The sequence below is a fragment of the Bos mutus genome, chromosome X, assembly GCF_027580195.1.
Source record: "Bos mutus isolate GX-2022 chromosome X, NWIPB_WYAK_1.1, whole genome shotgun sequence".
Classification (NCBI taxonomy): domain Eukaryota; kingdom Metazoa; phylum Chordata; class Mammalia; order Artiodactyla; family Bovidae; genus Bos; species Bos mutus.
This window is the reverse complement of record NC_091646.1, coordinates 111,109,820-111,132,323: the sequence shown is the minus strand read 5'-3', so window position 1 is coordinate 111,132,323 and position 22,504 is coordinate 111,109,820. Positions and strand designations below refer to the sequence as shown.

Below are 22,504 nucleotides of genomic sequence, written 5' to 3'. Positions count from 1 at the left end.
ACACTCTGGAATTCAGGGCATTTTCATCATTCCAGAAGGAAACCCCCATAGCCATTAAACAGTCACTCCTCATTCTCCCCACCCTATCAGCCTCTGGCAACCACTAATCTGCTTTCTGTCTCTGGATTTTCTTATTCTGGACATTTCATGTAAGTGGAATCAAATCATAAAATATGTGGTATTTTGTGTCTGGTTTCTTTCACTTACCATGATGTTTTCAAGGTTCATCCATGTTGTAGCATGTATCAGAATTTCATGCTTTTTGTAGCTGAATAGTATTCCATTGTATGGATGTTGTTGTTTCCTTGCTAAGTTGTGTCCAACTCTTTGCAACCCCATGGACTGTTGCCTGCCAGGCTCCTCTGTCCATGGGATTTCCCATGCAAGATTACTCAGTGGGTTGCCATTTCCTCCTTCAGGGGATCTTCCCAAGTCTGCTGCATTGGTAGTCGCATTCTTTACCACTTAGCCCCAGGGAAGCCCATTGTATGGATAGACCACACCTAACTTATCCATTCCAACATATTGTTTTTAAATTGATCTCAAGTATACTTGTGTTTGAAAAAGATGGAAATATTTTTTTTTCATTTTATTTGAAATTCAAAATATGGGATACTCTTAACTGGCTTTCATGCTTTGAGATGATTGCAGTACACAGGAGATTGAGCCTCCGTTGATTCTAGAGTTAATTGCTAGAATTCTGTACACAACATCCTCAATCTCTTAGAACTGTATAGTATGAAGAACGTTAGATTGAACCACGTGGTATATCCAGTATTTGCAATTGTAGGATTTTAAAATTGCAATTGTATGATTCAGGCTAACTATTTACCTCTATATTAGATTCAATAGAGAATGCAGAATAAACAGGTGGTACTTGCAACATGGTAGACACCTACCATGTGAATTCCCTTCCCCTTGGGCTTCATGAAAACTGTGCAAAGAGGCTACTTTTCAGATGAAGTCCATTTCCCAAGATCATATCCTCTGAGCAGGTTTTCTCATTGTCCTTTGCATTTCTGAGGGGAGACAACTGAATCTCTCAGCCCCTCTTTCCAACGAAAGACAAAGGGCCTATAAGGTGAGGCAGAACATGAAGTTGACTTTCTATTTTTATAATTATTTTTTATTTATTTATTTTATTGAAGTATAATCGACTTACAATGTTGTGTTAGTAATTACTGCTGTAAAGCAAAGTGATTTAGTTGACTTTCAATCCTAAATCAAGGCCTCTTTGCTACCTTGCCCAGTAAGATTATAGGATCACAGGTTACCAACAAGAGGCTGAAGCTCAAGTTTTGGACTCATAAAGCGTGGCATCTTTCATATGTGTGTGTGTACCCTTTCCTGTTCACGGTCCCATATGCCCTTAATATGCCCTAAATAACAATGAGATTATCAGTTATTTTAGAACTATCGGTGGCTCTTCTCCACTGTGTTAAAATAGATTATTAATGATCAACTTGTTATAAACTGAACATGAGATTTGGCCACCCCCTCACCTTCTATTGATACATTGCCCTCAAAGCTCTGTATTGAAGGCAGGATTTACATACTTCCACGACTGTCATTTTAAAAGATCCTTGGAAATGTGCTCTGGAAGAACATGGCATATGCTGTTTATAGTTCTGGTCTGGTGGCTAAATCAAACTTATTACTTGATGAGCATGACAGGGTTTTGATTGCATCCATCATTCATATTTAGTCTTTGAATTGGGCATGTACCAAACCCTTTTGAGCAAAAATGTTAAATATCTAGGAAGATAAAGATAGAAAACAACTCTTACCAGGTTGACCTTATGTTACCAATAATCAGATCTTTCTTTTTTCTAGTCTCCCAAATCAGCATTTATTAGCGCTGCAAAAAAGGCAAGATTAAAGTCCAATCCAGTCAAAGTACGGTTCTCCGAGGAGGTCATCATCAATGGCCAAGTGTCGGTGAGTTGACAGTCACCTACTGGTGACTCACAGAGAGCCAATTGCCCCACTGGAATGATCAGTTCAAAATCGGTTGTTGGCTTTCACAGGGTATTGAATCTCAAGATTGTAAAGGGATTGAGAGATCGCCAGGTTGTGCCTGCTGTGTTCCTCCTCCTTCATTTTTTTAAAAAAGATCTATTTATTTTATTTTATTCTTTATTTTGTGTTTTGGCTGTGCTGGGTCTTCGTTGCAGCACATGAGCTTTCTCTAGTTGAGGTGTGAGGGCTTCTCATTGTGGTGGCTTCTTTAGGTGGGGAGCATGAGCTGTAGGCCAGAGGGCTTCAGGAGTCACAGACCATGGGCTCAGTAGTTGTGGCCCCTGGGCTTAATTGTTCCTCGGCATGCAGAATCTTCCTGAACCAAGGATTGAACCAGTGTCTCCTGTGTTGCAAGGCGGATTCCTTTTATTTTTTTAATTGTGTAAGGTGGATTCTTAACCAAACCCAGAATACATAATAGTCCATTATTTCCTTGAATGTTTCTAGGCTTAGGGACCTCACTATTTTGCAAAGGAATTCATTTGATTTGAGATCTCTGACCTCGCCTCCTGTTGAGTAGACTATGCCCCTTTGAAACTTTCACGTACTTCTCCCCATTCTGCCAACTAAGCATTCTTCCATGTGACAGCCCTTTCTATATTCTGAGAAGGGTTTCCTCTAAGTTTTTCTTATCCAAAATAAAATGTCTCTATTCTTTCAAATAATCAAAAGGGAAAGAAGTTAAAATGATGGAAAAGTCTCCTGTATTCAACCAGGACTGAGGAAATACTGCTCAGACCTCCATCAATAAGTCTTGATAGGAATCATGGCTACTCAGGCACATAATTTATCTTCAAAATGAATAATGCAACTATCAATGGCATGCTTATTTTCAGTTTTCTCCCCAGAAATAGAGCCTAGTGTTTTTAGTTTTTAGAAAGCTACCCTCCAGGGCACTCATATTTTTTGGACCTTTGAAGTGCCAGCTTTTGGTGTTGAGGTTTTGTTGTTTAAGTAAACTCACAGGGATAAAATGGCATCCATGATATACTTGCTATGGGCCACAGACTCTTCCCTGAGGGTGGTCCTGGATGTGAATTTGAAGATATAAGCCTTCAGATCCTTGGCAAGGCACTCATGGTGCAAGTGTCTTCTTGCCAAAACTTGCTGCCCTGTGTCTGTTCTGCTTGGACATAGGATATAGGACAGCTCTGGGGGTCGATCATCTCCTTCATCCACCATGGACTAACCACAGGCTTGAACATGGCAGGGACATTCAGTCTCTTGTCTGCTGCTCAGCCTTGTTACTGGCTTCCTTTCCAGTCTCCTCTTCCTCTTCTGAGTCATTGTGTGGCCTTCCTTTTGGACATGGAGCCTCACTCATTCAATGAATAAGGCAGCAGGAAAGTCATGTGTGAAACCCACAGGAGTAGAGAGGAGGAGAGGGGAGTCAGAGAAAGAAACAGGAAGTGAAAGGCCAAAGCCTGTTTCAGGCATACCTGGAAACTGAATTCTCATGGACCAACTGATGGACGTTAGCAAATCTGTGGCCATCTGGTCTCCATTTCCTCATCTGTAACAAAAGGAACTTACGCTTTCATGATTGCTGGCTTTCCCTCCATTCCTAAGACTTCCTGACCAACCACATGTTTGTGGAACTTACCCATGTTGCCTTCTTATTCCGCATTTCATCCGTCCCTACTTCCAGTTAAAGAGAATTCAAAGAAACACATTTCTTTTGTTTACTTTTGTTTGTGTTTCAAGTATCCCTTTTGACTTATTTTTAAGTTATCTGTTTGTTACAGTGTTTTATTCTTTTAACACAGTAACCTGTTCCTCATATATCCCTTGGAGTTTAAGGAACATGCCACTCATTCATGTCTGACTTTTTGTGACCTCCAGGGGATCTTCCCTGCCCAGGGATCAAACCCAGGTCTCCAGCATTGCAGGCAGATTCTTTACCAGCTGACCCACCAGGGAAGCCCAAGGAACATGTCTAAGTAGCTTAAAAATCATTTCACAAAATTACTTTAAACTCGATGCTTATTAATGTTTATGATTTGCCATCATGACTCCTGCCAACAGGCATCACGTGAAACAATATCATTTCTGGTCCTGATTCTGCTCAAGACATGTTGCTATGCTAAAATCTGGCCTTGTGGTCCCAAACATTGTGCTTTAATTACAAAGGAATTATTTCTGTTATTGTGCTTTCCAGTGGGAGGCCTTGATTTAAATTAATTTAAAATAAAGCCTCATCTGATAGGAAAAGGTCTTTCAGTTGAATCAACTGAGTTATCTGTAGCTAGAGGAGAAGATTTTTGCTATAAACAACTGAACTCAGATATCACCAGAGGGATAGTTTGGTTGGCCTTAGAAAGTTTGATTTTTTTTTTTTTTTTATGTTGTGATTACAATAAATTGCTGCTTCTACAAGGGGCAGAATCCTAATTCGACTGACATGTAACTCTTTTTTTTTGTTTGTTTGTTAAATAGGAAACTGTTAAGGATAATTCACTTCTTTTTATGCCAAATGTCCTGAAAGTCTATCTGGAAAATGGGCAAACCAAATCATTTCGCTTTGACTCCAGCACCTCCATAAAGGTAAGAGGACCCACTGAACTCTGTACCTGGAGACTACCAGGTATCACATGAAAGTCCCACTGTGAGTTTTGTGTGGGCAGCTTCATTTAGAATTATCTGTTTATATCTGAGATTGTCTTGGTTGTTTCCAAATACAGTAGTGTGTGAATACTTAAATACAGACCCAAACAAAAAATTTAAATGAGGAAGGTTCTGCTCTGTGTTGCAAACCAATATAATATGCTATCAGTCATGAAATACTAGGACTAGTCATTTTAATGCAACTGAAAATTAATTAAAATAGTGTGACTGTCACCAAGAAGCCTTGGCACCCTGCCCAAAGCCAGCATGATTTCTCAGCCATGTCAGCCACAGAGAAGATTAAGATGTTAGCTGTTAATTAAATGCCTGCTACTTTAGTGTCCAGCAAAAATAAGGGATAGAATAATGTAAAGATAACATTTACTTTGAATTGCTGTAACCAATTTCATGAAAACGATACATAAAAAGGCAGAAGTGAGTCGTGCTTTTAGGGCAGGTGTGAAAAGAGGAGTCACAGAGCAATCCTCTTATTTCAGAACCATAGGTGAGTTCCCCCTAATGGGGATTATTACAAAGCGTATGGATTCTTTTCCCCTATGTTTCCTTCCTGGGGGAAAAAAGTGCATATTCACTATTTTATTGAGCAAAAGTGTGTTCAGAAATTGATTCCTCCCTAATGTTCCATCAGCCTAAATTAGGCTTTCTTCAAATGACACAATAAAAAAGATTTTATTGAGGTAAAAATAAAAAGTACCTAGTGATGAGCTGTATCATAATGTATCAAGAGAATATACACTTTGTATTGAAAATGTCTATCAATAGTCAGCCTCTAATTCTCATTATTTTTTTTTAATTAATCAGCATAGACCTTATGAGTGGAATCACTTCTGCCAAGGCCAACTTGCCGTGCGTTCTTATTGCTATGCTACCACAAGCAGCTTGTTCTGAATTGCTTTAAATAGGTAGTGATTTAGCAGGTAATAGAGCAGACAATATTAGATTGATGATGGAGCATTTAAATCACCCTTAAATCATTGCAGATGAAATATTAACTTCCTTTGTATAAGACTGCTAATTTTAAGTGGTGATGACTGAAAAAGTCCTTTTCCTTTTTTTCCTTCTCAAAATCAATTTATGGGGAGATGTAACTCCAATTATTGATCAAGTAACTTAGAGGTCAGCAAACTTTTCCTGGAAAGGACCACAGAGTGAATATTTTAAGCTCTGTGGGCCAGCTGTTCTCTGCTGCAACTACTTGACTCAGTTGTTGTGCCATGAAAGCAGCCAGAGACAGGTAGGTTCAGAAGGTCACTCAAAGGACTTACAGAATGCAGCCAATTGGTATACTCACAGTTACGGTTTATTACAGCGGAAGCCTACACATAAGAATCAACAAGGGGAGAAGGTGCCCAGGGCAGCAGAGAGCTTGCAGCCATACTCCCCCAGTGAAGTTGTGCCAGCAATGCTTATTTCTCCCGGCACTGACCTATGACAACACACACAGAGTTCTGCCAACCGGGGAAGCTTGCCCAAGCCTTGATGGTCAGAAATTTTATTGGGGATTGGCCACTTAAACACAGCTGCCCACCTGTGTAGCTGACCTTAGTACCCTGACCCTCCAGAGATAAGCTGATAGCACATGACTCAAGGCCCCCACCATAAATCCCATTTATAAATCCCATACCCATAAATCCCCACCATAAATCCCATAGACTATCCATTATAGCCCAAGACTCCCCAATGAACAAAAACACCCCTATCAAGCAGGACCTGCCAAGAGCTTAAAAGTTACCTCCCAAGAGCCAGGGGCAAAGAAGCAAACCTTTCTTTAGTCAAGACTAATCTTTTACTACACAGATAATAATATGTAAATAAATGGCCATGGCTAGATTTGAAATGAAAGGGCCAGGCTCTAGTTTGAAGACCCCTGACCTAACTCCAAAGAGATACTCCCTCTGATATTGTGTCTTGTTCTATGATACCAACTGGTCAGAAAAGCTCCTTGCCATTGGACCCCTTACCCATCTGAAGATATGGGTGAAGATTTGAATGCATTTCTTAACTGAAATAAATCTAAATTTAAAAGAGAGCCCTAAAAAAAGAGAGAGAGCCCTGTTGTTAATTCCTTCTGGCCTCTTTATTATAGGAAGCCACCCCAGACGAAGTTTGATTTCCCTGAGAATGGCAGATGACAGTGAGAAGATGGGGAGCAATGTGAAGAATTCACATCAAATTAAAGTTATCTTAGCTTGTGCCTAATAGCCTTATTATCACAATAGATGCAGACTGGTAGGCATAAAATGGAAATAGTATAGGTATGAAAGGGATATGACACTGTTTAAGAAAAATTGCCAAAATTCTTGCTTACAGATTCACAATAGGGTAATGTTATTGCTATCACATGTCCTTCCCGGTGATTCAGGAAAATGTTTTATAAAGGATGTGTTGCCACACAGAGGCTGGTTTTGTTTTTTTCTGAGGCTTGAACAAAAATTCTGAAAGAGAATCCCTTTATGAAATTCAGTATAGTCATGGAATTTCTGTTGAAATGATTTTTTTTTTCCTGGTGAGTAGTTATGGCGATCTTTGTTTTAAAGGACTCTGAGGAAATTTAAAAAGATCCACAGAGAAAAATCAAAACCTCAAAAAAGATCAATTAAAAAAAATTTTTTTTCTCTATGGCAGGGTTTCTCTCTCTTGACATTGGCGATACTTTGGATCAGATAATTCCTTTCATGTTAATAGCATCCCCAACCCCAGTGTGACAACCAAAAGTATCTCCAGATATTACCAAATGTTGCTGTGGGGCAAAATTTCTCTGGGTGGAAAACCACTGCTCTATGGGATTTTCAGCATCTGAGTATTAATTATATTTGAAGAGAGATCATTTACTAGTTTTCAAGTACATGAAAAAGTAATGGTTGACGACATTTGTTTGCATTGCAGTACACTTGTGCTTGTGTATAGAACACCTTTCTGATCATAAGTGTTTAATCATATAAAGGATTACTGACACAGCTTGTTCATTCTACCCTCCTCAGAGATTTAAAATAGAAGCTGATATACGTATATTGTTACATCAATGAAAATAATAAACAATCAAAAATCGGAATAGAAAACAGTTTTATTTGAGGCAAACTGAGGACTATAGACCTGAAGCCAGCTTCCCAGAATGCTTTAGGAAAAGCATGGTTTTCAGCACAGTTTTATATCTTGTCAGAAAAAAAGAAGATTAAACAGGTCAGCAATACATTGCTTCAGGATTTCAAAACAAACCCAGACCAGCATGTACACAACGAGTCAATCTGGCCTTGGCACCCAGGTAGGGAGTCCTATCATCAAAGAAAGACCAGCATTGGCATCCCAGAAAAGGATACATTTCATCTTTATTTTTAACCTGGGAATTCATGACTTCTGGTCAATGGGCCCTTTACTTTAATAATTAAAGCAGGTGCACAATGTTTGATAGGCCACAGACAGACTGTTCGAGTTAGCAAAATTCAGGTTAACTCATGCATAAGTTGGAATGACTTCCCAAGACCTCATTATGTGAAAATTTCTTTTATCAACTTGATACCCTAACTGTGTGCCAAGCAGTGCTGTAATCAGTGCTGTCTATGTATGAACTCGTGTAATCCTGCTACCTGTTCTGCAGCAGGTATCTTTATGATCCCTGGTTGACAGACAGGGACACTAAGGTACCTCAAAGTGAAGTAACCGACCCTAAGCTGCCAGCAGATACAGAAGAGAACCAGGGTAGAAACCCGACTGTTTGCAGAACCCGTTTCCTTACCACCCGTTTCCTTTCCACCACCATGTGCCCTTACAGAGGGGTTGGCAAGCTTTTTCTTTTTTCTGTAAAGAGCCAGATAGATAGCAGATATTTTGGGCTTCCCAGGCCACACAGTCTCCGTTGCCACCAGTTTCAGGTCTGCCTAGGCAGAGCACGAAAGCAGCCCATACATAAAGAGATGAGCGAGACTGGGTTCCAGCAAAACTTATTTTATAGAAACAGGTGGTGGGCTGGATTTGGCCTGCAGGCCAAGCCCTGGGGTAGACCGCTTTCAGGGGTGGTTCAGTTGCCTCCCCATTTAGAATGAGGGTGTCTGAGCCAACTTCACTGCACAATCTGTGGCCGGGCTCTCTAAGACCTTAGGTGATAGGTAAAATCCTCTTCCAGCCGTGCACCTGACTGCCTCTCCGTGTCTGAAGTCCATAAAGAATTGGGGTGGGGGCTGGCCAGGAAAAGGTCAAACAGAGAAAGAAGGCCCGTATCTGTATCTTTCGGGGGGTCTTTGGAGCATCAAGCTTAAGAATCAGTCAAACGTACAAAACGGAAAAATCAGCCTATTTGTATACTTTTCAGTCATGGTAAACTCCTTGGCTATCTTGACTACTAACTCCAGAGGGTACCTGGATTGGTTTTTAATTGAAGTAGAATTGATGTACAATCTTGTGTTAGTTTCAGGAGTACAGTACTGTGATTCACTTATATAGAGAAATATAGATATGTATATTTCTATGTATATTGTTTTTCAGATTCTTTTCCCTTAGAGATAAGTACAAAATACTGAACAGAGTTCCCTGTGCTACACACTAGGTCCTTGTTGGTTATCTATTTTATATATAGTAGGGTGCATAGGTTAATTGCAATCTCTTAATTTATTCCTCCCCCCTCTCCCCTTTGATCACCACAAGTTTGTTTTCTATGTCTGCGGGTCTGCTTCTGTTTTGCATATAAGGTCATTTACATGTGGAATCTAAAAGAACTACCTTGATTTTGATCACATATCTTCAATGTTTCCTCTGTAAGGATGTCATCTTAACCCTTCAAGAGAAGCTCTCCATCAAAGGCATCGAACATTTCTCCCTCATGCTGGAGCAGAGGACGGAAGGGGCCGGAACAAAGCTGCTTTTGCTTCATGAACAGGAGACCCTAACTCAGGTGCGTGAATGCTGCCTGTGGTCCACGCTGCCCGGCCGAGCAGAGGCCACCCGGCCCCGAGCTCCCTTGTCCTTGAATCTTTTCAGCGCCTTCCCCACAGCCCTGGGCAGCCCCACTAAAGGAAGTGCTGGCATTCATAATGGATTTTACACCTCAAGGTGATGTTTCCCTTTTTGTCAATTTTTCATAGACTGTCAGTTGCTCTCACAAGCAGAGTTGTCAAAGGCTCAGCAGTGACTCACTGGGGGCGGTGGCTCTGCAGAAATATATGTTATGTGATGGTAATGACTTATTCACCTATTCCGATAATTGATCTCTGCTGCTGCTGCTACTGCTAAGTCGCTTCAGTCGTGTCCGACTCTGTGCGACCCCATAGACAGCAGCCCACCAGGCTCTCCCGTCCCTGGGATTCTCCAGGCAAGAACACTGGAGTGGGTTGCCATTTCCTTCTCCAGTGCGTGAAAGTGAAAAGTGAAAGTGAAGTCGCTCAGTCGTGTCCGACTCTTAGCGACCCCATGGACTGCAGCCTACCAGGCTCCTCCATCCATGGGATTTTCTAGGCAAGAATACTGGAGTGGCTAATTGATCTCTAGAAACTATTAAAAGAAATGCTTTCTGAGATTATTTAAATGAAGCCCAAATCATATTTCGTTCTTTTAAGTTCCGAGTGCCTACCTCGGAGTTTTTTTTTTTTTTTTTTTTTGGAAGCCTGAAATCCCCGACCCAGTCCTGCCCACTATAAATATGTGACCCACCAATGTGTCCCTGGTGGCTCAGGGGGCTTCCCTGGTGGCTCAGATGGTAAAGCGTCTGCCTGCAATGCGGGAGACCCAGGTTTGATCCCTGGATCAGGAAGATCCCCCTGAGAAGGAAATGGCAACCCACTCTAATACTCTTGCCTGGAAAATTCCATGGATGGAGGAGCCTGGTGGGCTACAGTCCACGGGGTCTCAAAGAGTTGGACATGACTGAGTGACTTCACTTTTCAATGTGTCCCAGCTCCTGGTCACCAAGGTGCCACCCCCACCTGTTAGCTGGGGAGCCAGGCAGGCTGCTTTGCTGCTGAACTAAGCACAGCGCCATGACTTTCCCTGTGATTCCACACAGGCGTGGTCTTTGTTGGATGTACAAGGGATTTCACCAATTTTCTCTTATGTAGGAGAGTTCAATGAAGAGGGGACTTTTTGGACAGGGGTGTGAGCAGACACCAGGAGAGGCAGGCAGTCAAGTCACCCCCACATGGATGGAGTAGCAAAAAGTGTCATCACGCTTAGTTGATTTTTGGTTGTCACACAATTAAAAGCCACACATCAGGACCTGGAGTTATCCTCAACTCTTTCGATTTAGTAAAACTTAATGTGATGACTTTCTTACAAAGTCAGTATTTGTGTTCATTTATATTCTTCTCTCTAAACTTGACCTTTTTTTTTAATCTACCTGTTGATATTTTAAATCTCATCTAATTGTTTATTATTGTTTGTTATTATACCAAAACACGCTTGGAACCAGATGACTTCTTTATTCGTTATAGGGGAATGACATCTGTCATTATAGGGGAACAACTCCTGATATATTCATCATTATAGGGGAATGATCCCTGATATATTCATCGTTATTGGGTAATGACCCTTGATATATTCACTGTATAGGGGACTGACCCCTGATATACAGAACCCCACATGTGAAAGGCCAGTGTTTTGTTGAGTTCCCCCGTAAGCCAACCTTTAGACAAGGATTTAGACTCCAGTGGTTTATTTGGGAGGCGACACTGGGAAATAATGGGAGAGGAATAGGAGGGGAAATGGATAAGGGGCTGCCACTAAAGAATGTTTTCAAGCCAGTTCCCACTGTGGACAGCTGGAGCTCAGTCCCACTGGGGACACTGGGAACCAGTAGAGAGCACACCTCAGAGGTATCCCCCTCAAGGGGAAAGGGGACTGGGGTTTTGTCTGCTAATATCCTGTCCATAATTGGGGGTGGGCTTCTCCCAAGGACAGCTACTCCCTGGCTGTTCTGGTTTGCCCTGGACTGACAGATGGTCACAGGTGTTTGCAGTACCAGCCTTCACCCTGGAGCAGTAAATGCCAAAGGGATGTGGGCGGACAGCCAGTTACTATGAGTCTAATGGAAACCTCCCACAACTTTTTGATATTTCTGCCTTCCCCCAGAACTTCCATCTACCACCTAGAGATTCTTTCAAAAATCTCTTCTGATGCTAGTTAATCATAACTTCTCATTCCAGGTTGATTTCCAATTTTTAAATTCCTCTTAAAACATTAGAAGGAAACAAAAACCCTCTAACGATGATTCTTCCCTTATCTTTCTAAAAGAGGCTTTGTTTTGTCTTTCATCAGAACTAATAACAAAGTGCTGAAACTTGAATATTCTCTCTAGACAGAAAATTGGTAGTGTAAATATCCTGAAACAAATTGGCTATATGCCTTTGAATTCAATACATATGAAAACTTGACCCATAAAATATTTATAGGCATGACAGAAAGGAGGAGTAAGTATAAGAAATATGTCCAATAACAAAAATTGTTTTAAAACATTTACCTGTGATGAAAACCCCCAAGGAACTGCTAAGCAACTCTACCTGAGTTTTTAGCAGTTTGACACTAAACTTCTATCTAGAAAATAATATTGTTATTTACATACTACCTAAAATTTCCAAGAATTTGGGGTTTTTGCTTGTTTTAGAGACTGTAACTCTTATGGACTGCCATTTTTAATGAGTCTAAAGCATGTTTTTGCATTCCATTCATTTATTTCCCACACAACTGAGCGACTTCACTTTCACTTTTTACTTTCATGCGTTGGAGAAGGAAATGGCAACCCACTCCAGTACTCTTGCCTGGAAAATCCCATGGACTGAGGAGCCTGGTGGGCTGCAGTCCATGGGGTCGCTAAGAGTTGGACATGACTGAAGCGACTTAGCAGCAGCATTTATTTCTCAAAACTAGTATAACCTACTACTGATAAAAATAGACTCAAGGTGGCTTATGGAAAATTCAGCACAGATTGTGAAAAGTGAGACTGTTAGTCACTCAGTCGTGTCTGACTCTTTGTGACCCCATGGACAGTAGTTTGCCAAGCTCTTCTGTCCAAGGGATGCTCCAGGCAAGAATACTGGAGTGGGTTGTCATTTCCTTCTCCAGGGGATCTTCCCGACCCAGGGATCAAACCCCAGTCTCCGCCACTAATTAAAGGAGCCAGAGATATGATGACCCCTGACTTTCTAACATCAGAGCGGATCTTCTGGCAAACCCCTTGTGACGTCACTGTTACATGCAACAGCAGCCCTGCCAGCACCCAGCTCTCTTAGGGTCCCACATATCCTCCATCCTGGTTTGCTTTATGATCAGCCAGTGATGACCAGCCTAGAGCTTATGGGCTCCTGAGTTCGCTCAGTTTTGCAATCCTGCCCACAGCTGGAAAGCCGGTTCTCAGGATGCCCAGTGTACCTTTACATGTGGAATGTTTTTCCTTTGAAATTCTTCTGTATAGCACAGTCAGCGATGTAAATTCTCAGAGTGTATGTGAGTGTGTGCGCATGGAAGCCAGGGACTCAAGAAAGCTGTTATTAATACTATTTTTCTTTTGAACATGTTTTTCTTTTTCTTTTCTTTCTTTCTTTTTTTTTTTTGGCTTCACCACATGGCTTGCAGGATCTCAATTCCCTGACAGGGACTGAACTCACGCAATGGCAGTGAAAGCCAGGAAACTCCCTATTTTGAACTTTTATTTATTTATTTACTTTTTGTCCGCTCTGCACAGCATGCCCCACCTTAGTTCCTCTAAGGAAATTGAACCCATGCCCCCCTGTAGTGGAAGCACAGAGTTGTAACCACTGGACCATCAAGGAAATCCCCATCATATTTTGAACTTTTAAACAGCAGTTCACAGACATTTTTTTTTTTTTGCCAGATTTTTCTGCTGCAGAAAAGTAGTTACAAGTGCATGAAACTGCGTGCAAGTGCATGAAACTGCATGCCAGTGCATCAAAACGGACACCCAGATGCACAAAGCTGCAAGTCGAACAACTGTGTGGGTTCGTGCTGCACGCTTTTAGTTTCATTGCACTGACCTCCTCTTTAAGGGAAGTTAAATTTACATTCTTTTTTTAAATATTTTTTATTCTATTTTTTACCTGTTTTCTTGAAGTCCAGTGTCTTTCATTCATTCAGCTGTATGTGAACCACCTACTATCCATTGACTGATTCCCTTTTGTTACAGAAAGGATTAAGAAACTAAGACCTAGTAGGTGTCACACACTATGCTGGGGGAAAGGAAAGCAACTCAAAAGGATCCACGGTCCTTAACCCTGAAGGACCTATGGTATATTCTCAGCCCCTTTGAACAATCTGAACAAATCATGAGAGTAGAAATTGGGGTAGTTTTGGAAACTTGTGGACTCCAGATTTAGTGACTGGGCCAGTACGATTGTCCCCCAGCCTTTCAGTTGGATGTCATGCAGGTTGTCACTGTCACGTTTTCACTGCTACCGTCATGCTAGAGTCCAAGGGAGAAAGCCATGACAGTGGTATGCAGTAATAAACAGTAGTGGACCGTCTCTGCACTTTTCCCCCCGGGCTCCTTTTGCGCCCTGCCCCCAGCCTCCCTTGAGTGTGTGACTGTCACTTATAACAGCCAGCATCTTCAGAGGACTGCCCTCAGACAGCTGGCACCCATCCTGTACATACCTGGAAATTCACATCCCCCTGGGAGAGGCCAAAACCAGTGACTTATCTATGCACCCAGGGGATCCATGGGGTAAGTTTCCCACCAGAATCTCCCCGGGACACCCCACAGCCATCTCTGCTGGGCTGACCTGAGCTGATTCCTCTGCTGTCTGACATCCTTCCTCTCCTCCCTCACTGGCCTCTCCTGGGAACAGTTCCTTTTTGAAGTCACTCATTTCAGGGACTGCTGTGGGGGAACATGACCTAAGTCATAGGTATGTGCAGTTTTCAGGGAATGAGTATGGATGATAGATACTAAAATAACCTCAACCACTTCCTTCTTCAGTGTCCAGAGAAAGCTGCCTTTGCTTCTGGCCCACAGACCTTTCTGCCAGCCCTGAAGGAGTCTTATCATTGGTCTGTTCTTCTAGGTCACCCAGAGGCCCAGCTCCCATAAGATGAGATGTCTTTTCCGAATCAGCTTTGTCCCAAAGGATCCAATTGACCTTTTAAGGCGAGATCCAGTTGCTTTTGAGTATCTGTATGTTCAGGTATGTGATAACTGGGACATGTTTCATACTAACATTGTGGGATGAATAAACTGTGGGGTTTTCCTCCCTGAATTCTTTCATTTGGGATCTTCTTTCTCTTCGTCCCTCACCTCCCCCAAGCTTAATGTATTATAAAAGGATTCCATGGTGCTTTGATTTTAAATTGAAGTATAGTTGATTTACAATATCATGTTTCAGGTGTACAGCACAGCGATTCAGTTATATATATTTATATTTATATATATATATATATATATATAAGGTATATATATACTTTTTCAGATTCTCTTGCTTTATAGGTTATTATAAAATATTGAGTAAAGTTCCATGGTGCTTTTTAAATTTTCACTTGATTTTGATTTCATCCTTGTGAAAAAGTGGCAAGAGTAGTAGATGAACTCTTTCATATCCATCACCTAGATTCACCAGTTATTCCCATTATACCACATTACTCTATCTTCAGTGTGTGCACACATTCTCCTCGCCCCCCACCACACACAATATTTTTTCTGAACCATATGAATGTCAGTTACTAAAACCATACTCATTTACCCCAAAATATGTCAGTGTATTTTGTAGTAACAAGGACATTTTCCAATATAATCATTACACAATTAACCAAATAAGCAAATGTGACACTGATACATTTCCATTATGTGATCTACAGTTTATATCCAAAGTTTGCCCATTGTCCTAAAACTGTCCTCTATATCCATTTTTTCTAGAATAGAATCCACTCCAGGATCTCATTTTGTATTTAGTTGGCATGCCACTTTAGTCTCCTTCAATCTGGAGCATGCCTTACCTCAGCCTTTCTTTAATTTCCCCAACCTTGACAGTTTTGCAGAATGCTGATCAGTTATTTTGTAGAAATCTCTCAGTTTTGGTTTCTCTGATGTTTTCTCGTGATTAGATGGGGCTCTGCACTGGGGGCAGAAAAGCAACACAAGTGACCCCGTGCCCTCTGTAGTGCATTGTGTCAGGAAGCACATGGTATCGTTCTGTCCCCTTTTGGTAAGGTTCACACTGACTCTTTTTTTTTTTTCTAGGAAGTTTTACACATTGACTCTTGTCAGCATAAACATTAAATAATGTTTTCCAGAAATTACTACTTTCCCTTTTCTAGTTAATAAGTAATTTGCAGAAAGTCACTTTGCAACTCCCTTTTTATCGTTTCACCTGTTCATTTCAGTATTCATTGATGATGCTTGCCCAAATAATAATATTATTATTGTAATGGTTGAAAATGATTTGCCTAATTCCATTATTTCTTCTTCAGTTATTCATTGGCATTCTTCTGTAAGAATTCCCTTCTCTTTTATTTACGTATTTTGTTCATTCATTTATTTAGTGTTTAGATTGTTCTAAAACATCATGATATTCATTGTAGTAGAATTACTAATTTCAAGGCAGTAAAACTTTAAGAACATAGTATGTTTTGCAGTCTCTGTCTGATACTGGGATATAATTTTTAAAAAATAAGGCTTCCAGAAATGAGAATCTTTGCTAGTTTGTCCCAAAGGGAATTGATCCACTTGATATTTAGGCAGTATTCCTATATTTCTCTATAACCGCTTCCCATTACTCTTAAATTCCCAATATAATCACATTAAACAGTAAGAACCCACTTACCTAATACTTAAGCATCTACATTAGAATTACACAAAGAGGTTGTAAACCTTAATGTAACCTTCCCCCACAGAAAAAGGAGGCAAAAAAATGCTGCTCTCTTTGGCTAGGGGATATCTGTTAAGTCAAAGGTTGCTGGAGCCCTAAGTAAGAAATAAAAAGCAAAGAATGTAGGAAAAAGAAAAGAAATATTCCTTTACTCTGGGTAGTTGATAAATTGGTATTTTTTTTACTATTCTCAGTATTTTCTTGTACATTGCAAAGCTTTTGTGATCTTTTTTTTTTTTTAAAGAGACCTGTAATCGACATAAATACTTAAGTGGTAGGGGTTTTAGGACAATACTGCTTTAAAAAGTTGGGTATGAAAAGAAAATAGAAGTTGGCATAGAGATGTAAAAAAGATAAATGTCAGAGGTTAGGAATAATGACATAAATTAAGTAGCAATAAGCCCTAGAGAGCAGAAATTAAGTGGGAGGAGAAAAGCAGAACATACTGGAACATTTCAACCAATGAGAGCACTCAGGCAAAGGCCTGTTAAATGTTTCCCACCTCTTTGGAGGAGACTGTGGTATTTAGAGCTCAGTAGGATGTTTACTGTTCATGTAGATAACCTGAAATCGTCAGGAAAAGGAAGTCCTACTCCAAATAGAGAGATGTGCGGTGCACTTCACTCCATTTTCTACCCAGAACAATGAACCGCCATGAGTTTGGCTTCCTTAAATGTTAAACTTTGGTTCCCTGGACCCCTCAACAATATCCTCTCTTCCCCAAAGGCCAGGTAACCCAGACCTGACTGCATGGGACAGCCTGATTCTCAGCTGACCTGTTACTGCATCTTCCCCATATTCCTACTGAGAACCGACCCAGGGCTCTGCCACTGCAACTCACATCCCATATACTATGTTTTAAGCTTATTAGTTGCAAATACATAGTTACAGGTGCCTATCAGTACATGGCTGTAGAACACCATATGCATTCAGTTGTCATTCTCTAATTATATACTCATCCCATTAACAAGATGATGCTTTAAAACCATTTACTCGGCGTCTGTTTTAAACATCACAAATTTATTGCATTTCTAAAAGAAGAACACAGTTGTGTTTGTTTTGGGGAGGGGAGACCTTTTAAGTACCCCAGGAGTACTGCTAAGCATGGTTCTATTTAAGTCTGTTTGCTCAAATTGAATGCAGTTCATGGAGATCTTTCTTATTTCAATGATACATCCTTTATACCTATGGAGCTGTCCTGAGAACAGGAAAACCTGCTGGGACTCTTGCCCTGGGACTAGCTGAAGACTGAAGATATTTCTGCTTTCTTACCTTGGGTGTTGCTTGGCTGGTGGACTAGCTACTCCTTCAAGGAGTAGCCAGTGATGGGTAGCAGGGCAGGGGTGGGGGCGGGGACCATGTTATGGTGGGTGATAGAGACCAAAATTAATCTATCATCATCTCATTTATCCTTCACTGAGAACAGGAAATGAAAATTTCTTGGATTCAGACCCCTGTTTCAAAATGCCTTGTATCATAGAACATGCAGTTTGTCTAAAATTACGTATGTGTCTACCATGAGTCCATGGACCTACAAATGGTTCTATGTCCCAAGTGTTGATTTTAAGGTACTAAAAGGATGCAATAAAATTAGCCTAGAGAACAAAAGAGGAAACAGAAACAGTGTCTATCACATTACACAGCCAAAAATCAATTCAACTTAGTGAGCTCTTACTGAGGGCAGTGGCCATTGATGAGGTGAGCCATGACAATGACCACAGAGGTTTCAATAGTGATAATATATAGAAATGTCTTAACCATTAATGGACCATGAAGTATTTTACAGATTTTAACATATCTAATAACACTAAGCCCTAATAATCCTGACTCTTCTAATTCATAATTATAATAAGCTCTGCTGACATTTTACTGTCCACCGTCTATTTTTTTAAAAAGATGGTACACCAATTGGTAAACAGGATAATCAGGCTACAAAATGTGTTCTAACACTTTAGAAGTATCTTCTTTTTTTTTTTTAGTATCTCACATGTTCATTATAAATGAATTTTTGTAGGTCTAAAGTGGAGTCTGTTGAGATCTCTGTTAAGCAAATCAGCGACCGCCATTTGCATGTGTAACTATTTTAAATAATGCACTTGAGAGTAATAAATGCATAATTTGTACCAAAAATATGTATAAGTCATATGTCACAGTAGTTCTCTGGGATCAGTCTGAACTAATTATATAATGTAATTAGTGACTAATCACTTAAACAAAAAAATTGAAGTCTGATTAAATACAGGAGTGGGAAACAACAACCTCAGTCGCAATTCTGAGAAGTGATAGTGATGACTCACCTTTATAAAGCACAGTCTTTATTATGAAACATCCTCACAGGTATACTAGCAACCTTGAGAGTTAGCTGTCATTAGCTTTTTTTTTTTTTCAGATAAGAAAACTGAGACTCAAGAAAGATGGAATGCCAGGTCCAAAGTCATTTGATTAGTGGTTGACAGAGCCTAGGATCCCATTTGGACCTTTTGTCTCTAAATTCTATGCTAAAATCCTGTTTCACATCTGTTGTGCAAGTCCTTTTAGCAGTCCTAAAATGAAGTAATATATCAAAAAAAAATGGTTCTTTGAATACCTTTTATGGCCTGGCACCCTATCCCTCAAAATGACCCTAACTGGACCCTGAAATGCATAGTGCCCCATTGTGGACAGTCCTGAGCTCTTGAAAATAACTGGTAGATCTAATGCCACAAAAACAAAATGGCAGCTTGGAATTGCTCCCAGAGGCTGTCTTCCTTCAGAGCCACCCTGTCTCCTGCCTCTAATTACACCCATTTCCAACCAGAGTGCAGTCCAGTCCAGATAGACAAGACTTTTAAGGAGAAGTGGAGAAGGAAAAGCATATGAAGAATGGAGGGCAGGGAATGTGGCTTCACTCTTGGGGGTGAGGGGTGGGTTGAGAGGCAGAGAGCCAGAGCAGGTAGGCAGGGCATAACTCCATAGCACCAGAGCGCCATTGGGAGGTATCCAAAGGGCAAATACTGTGTGCAGAAACCATCAGTTCACTTCAGTCACTCAGTCGTGTCTGACTCTTTGCGACCCCATGGATGGACTACAGAATGCCAGGCCTCCCTGTCCATCACCAACTCCTGGAGTTTACTCAAACTCATGTCCATTGAATGGGTGATGCCATCCATCCATCTCATCCTCTGTCGTCCCCTTTTCCTCCTGCCTTCAATCTTTCCCAGCATCAGGGTCTTTTCCAACCAGTTGGTTCTTCACATCAGGTGGCTAAAGTATTGAAGTTTCAGCTTCAGCATCAGTCCTTCTGATAAATATTCAGGACTGATTTCCTTTAGGAATGACAAGCTGGACTCTGAAGAGTCTTCTCCAACACCACAGTTCAAAAGCATCAATTCTTTGACACTCAGCTTTCTTTATAGTCCAGCTCTCACATACATACATTTGTGAAATGTATTGGAAAACCATAGCTTTGACTAGACGGACCTTTGCGAGGGTACATGTTCCCATTCAGTCAAATCAATGCATGAAGTAGTCATAAATGTACTTATCTCAGAAAGGAGCCAAGCAAATCCTGATACAGTTTTCTGTTTGAAATCATTTGGGAGGCAAGGCAAAGGATAAAAGAAGGGAGAAAGAGGCTGTATTTTCTAGCCCAAGAGTTTAGTTTCCCATAACAAAGATAAGTAAACACACATGCATAATATGCTTATTCGGGACCATGTTTCTCATCACCATTCGGTTCAGTGTTTGATCCATGAGGAAGTGAGAATGGCACCCTAAAACCATGTGGTCCTGGAGGGCTTGGCATGTTACAGCACTGTCTCAGCACCTCTTCAATCTGATGCTTACCCCAAACCCTGTGAGGCAGGCATTGCCCTTTTACATGTGAACAAAGTAAAGCCAAGCGACTCCCTCAAAGTCACAGTGAGGGCACTCCCCACTGGAACGGACTGGCAATTTCAAGAGCCACCCTTCACTGAATGTACCAAGGCACTGTGACAAAGCGTGCATCTCACATCCTCACCCCCCTCCCTACTCTGGCCACGTTGTTAGTATGAATTCCCATTGTACAGATGAGTAAACTGAGGCTGCAAGAGCAAAGTTAACTGCTTGAAGGTTATACACAGAGGTAGCCATTAGTGAAGCCAGGACTCCCGAGCAGGTGTAGGTCCAGAGCTGCTACTCTCCATCGCCTTCTAATTCTGCCTCCCTGAAGCCTCTCTGGATGCTAGGAAGAGGGTGATGTTGATGATGACAGCTCTTAACATGTATGAGAGCTTCCAATTTACCAGATGGAGTTCTAAGGGCTTTACCTTGTTAACTCATTTAATCCTCGTCACAACTCAGTGAATGGGGAGTATTATCCCCAACTCACAGAAGAGGAAACTGAGGTACAGAACAATTAAGGGGCTTGCCCAAGGTCACACACTGAAAGTGGAGAAAGAGGATTGGAACCGAGGATTCCAATCCCGGTAGCCTAGCTCCACAAGCCACGTCATGCTACCAGGGTTTCACGTTTTCAGTCGTGACACCTGTGTTTGGGAATTCCATTCCTAAATTCCTCGTTATTTTTACAAAAAAGCTAAATATTTAATTAGCAGCTCGCTTGTGATGAATGTTCAATGTTTGTGTGGTCTGTGTGCGTATACTTAAATACTGACTCAATTCCAAGCAGCTTCCCTGGTGGCTCAGATGGTAAAGAATCTGCCTGCAATTCAGGAGACCCAGGTTCAATCCCTGGGTCAGAAAGATCCCCTGGAGAAGGGAATGGCAACCCACTCCAGTATTGTTGCCTGGAGAATTCCATGGACAGAGGAGCCTGATGGACTACAGTCCGTGGGGTCGCAAAGAGTCGGACACAACTGAGCGACTCACTTCACTTCACTTTCACGTGGAAGTGAAGGTGGGACACAGAAGAAACGCGTGTCACTCTAGGGCGACATGATGCATCCTTTGACAAGCTGCGCCCTCTGCTGGTGTCTTTTCAGAGTTGTAACGATGTCGTTCAGGAGAGGTTTGGGCCGGAGCTGAAATATGACATAGCCCTGAGGCTGGCAGCGCTGCAAATGTACATCGCAACCGTGACCACCAAGCAAACGCAGAAAATCTCTCTCAAGTACATCGAGTAAGTGCTGACTCTCCGAACCATTTTGAAGACAAAGATGCTGTCTCCTTAATGCCCAAGGGTATTTTTGATGTGTATGTGTATTTCCAAAATTGATCTTGTTTGTGGCAGAGCATCTGTTAACCAGAGGCAAAATATATGAATGTTCTGTTCGTTTTCGGTGGAAGAGACCATTTCTTCTGTAATCCACCTTCAGACAACTATGGTTAAACTGAAGGTCACATTGCAAATGAAGCGTACATTTTAAAATTCCTAAATGAACTTGGCTCCAAGCCAAGCTCTGGTCTCAGCACTTTTCAGACATTAAGCTGTTTGATTCCCACAACCTCCCTATGAAAAGTGTAGAACTGTCACTCCATTTTACAGATGAGCAAGCTGAGAATAGTTTAGTAACTTATCCAAATCACACTGGCTATTAACTAGGGAGGGTAGGATTTGAACCAAGGCAGTGGGACTCCGCTTTGCACTGTTGTTTGTGTAATCATTTGAAGACCTGTGTTTAGAAAATGGTGTGCATAACCAGAGATTACCTTCGGATGATCAAAATGTCATATAAAAAGTAATTTCTTGAGTCATAATCAGGTAAGTTGGTATTGGTAATAAAGAACTGTGACAGCATGGGAAAGGATGCCATACAAACTTTGCTTCATGAATCAAAAGTTTGGAACATAAATACCTTCTCTTGCTGAATATGGCATTTATAACAGCATACTACCTCTTTAGCTGGAAAAGAGCCTGCCTTCTTAGAAAAAAGCAATTTATGTTGTCCTCAGTTGACAAGCTCATGTAAGTCATCCTTTAAAAGCGAACCCTCTGTCTCCCAGTCTGTATACTTCCCGTTGGCGGGTGATCCAGTTGCCTAAAGCAGCCACCATTTTCTTAATCCTGGCAGCTCTAATGCTAAGAAAAAGAAATAGTCGTGTTTCAAAGTTTATGGTGGGGCTGAAGCCTCATCTTCATGTAA

At 41.2% G+C, this 22,504-nt stretch overlaps 1 protein-coding gene across 1 annotated transcript in view; it reads left to right on the top strand.

Moving 5' to 3' along the window:
* FRMPD4 (FERM and PDZ domain containing 4) overlaps positions 1-22,504 on the top strand; it is a 353,354-nt gene that overhangs the window by 311,514 nt on the left and 19,336 nt on the right. The window contains exons 6-10 of the mRNA XM_070365407.1: positions 1,834-1,938; positions 4,456-4,563; positions 9,398-9,529; positions 14,643-14,762; positions 21,404-21,540. Coding sequence (XP_070221508.1) covers positions 1,834-1,938; positions 4,456-4,563; positions 9,398-9,529; positions 14,643-14,762; positions 21,404-21,540 — 602 coding nt within the window. The remainder of the gene's footprint in view (positions 1-1,833; positions 1,939-4,455; positions 4,564-9,397; positions 9,530-14,642; positions 14,763-21,403; positions 21,541-22,504) is intronic.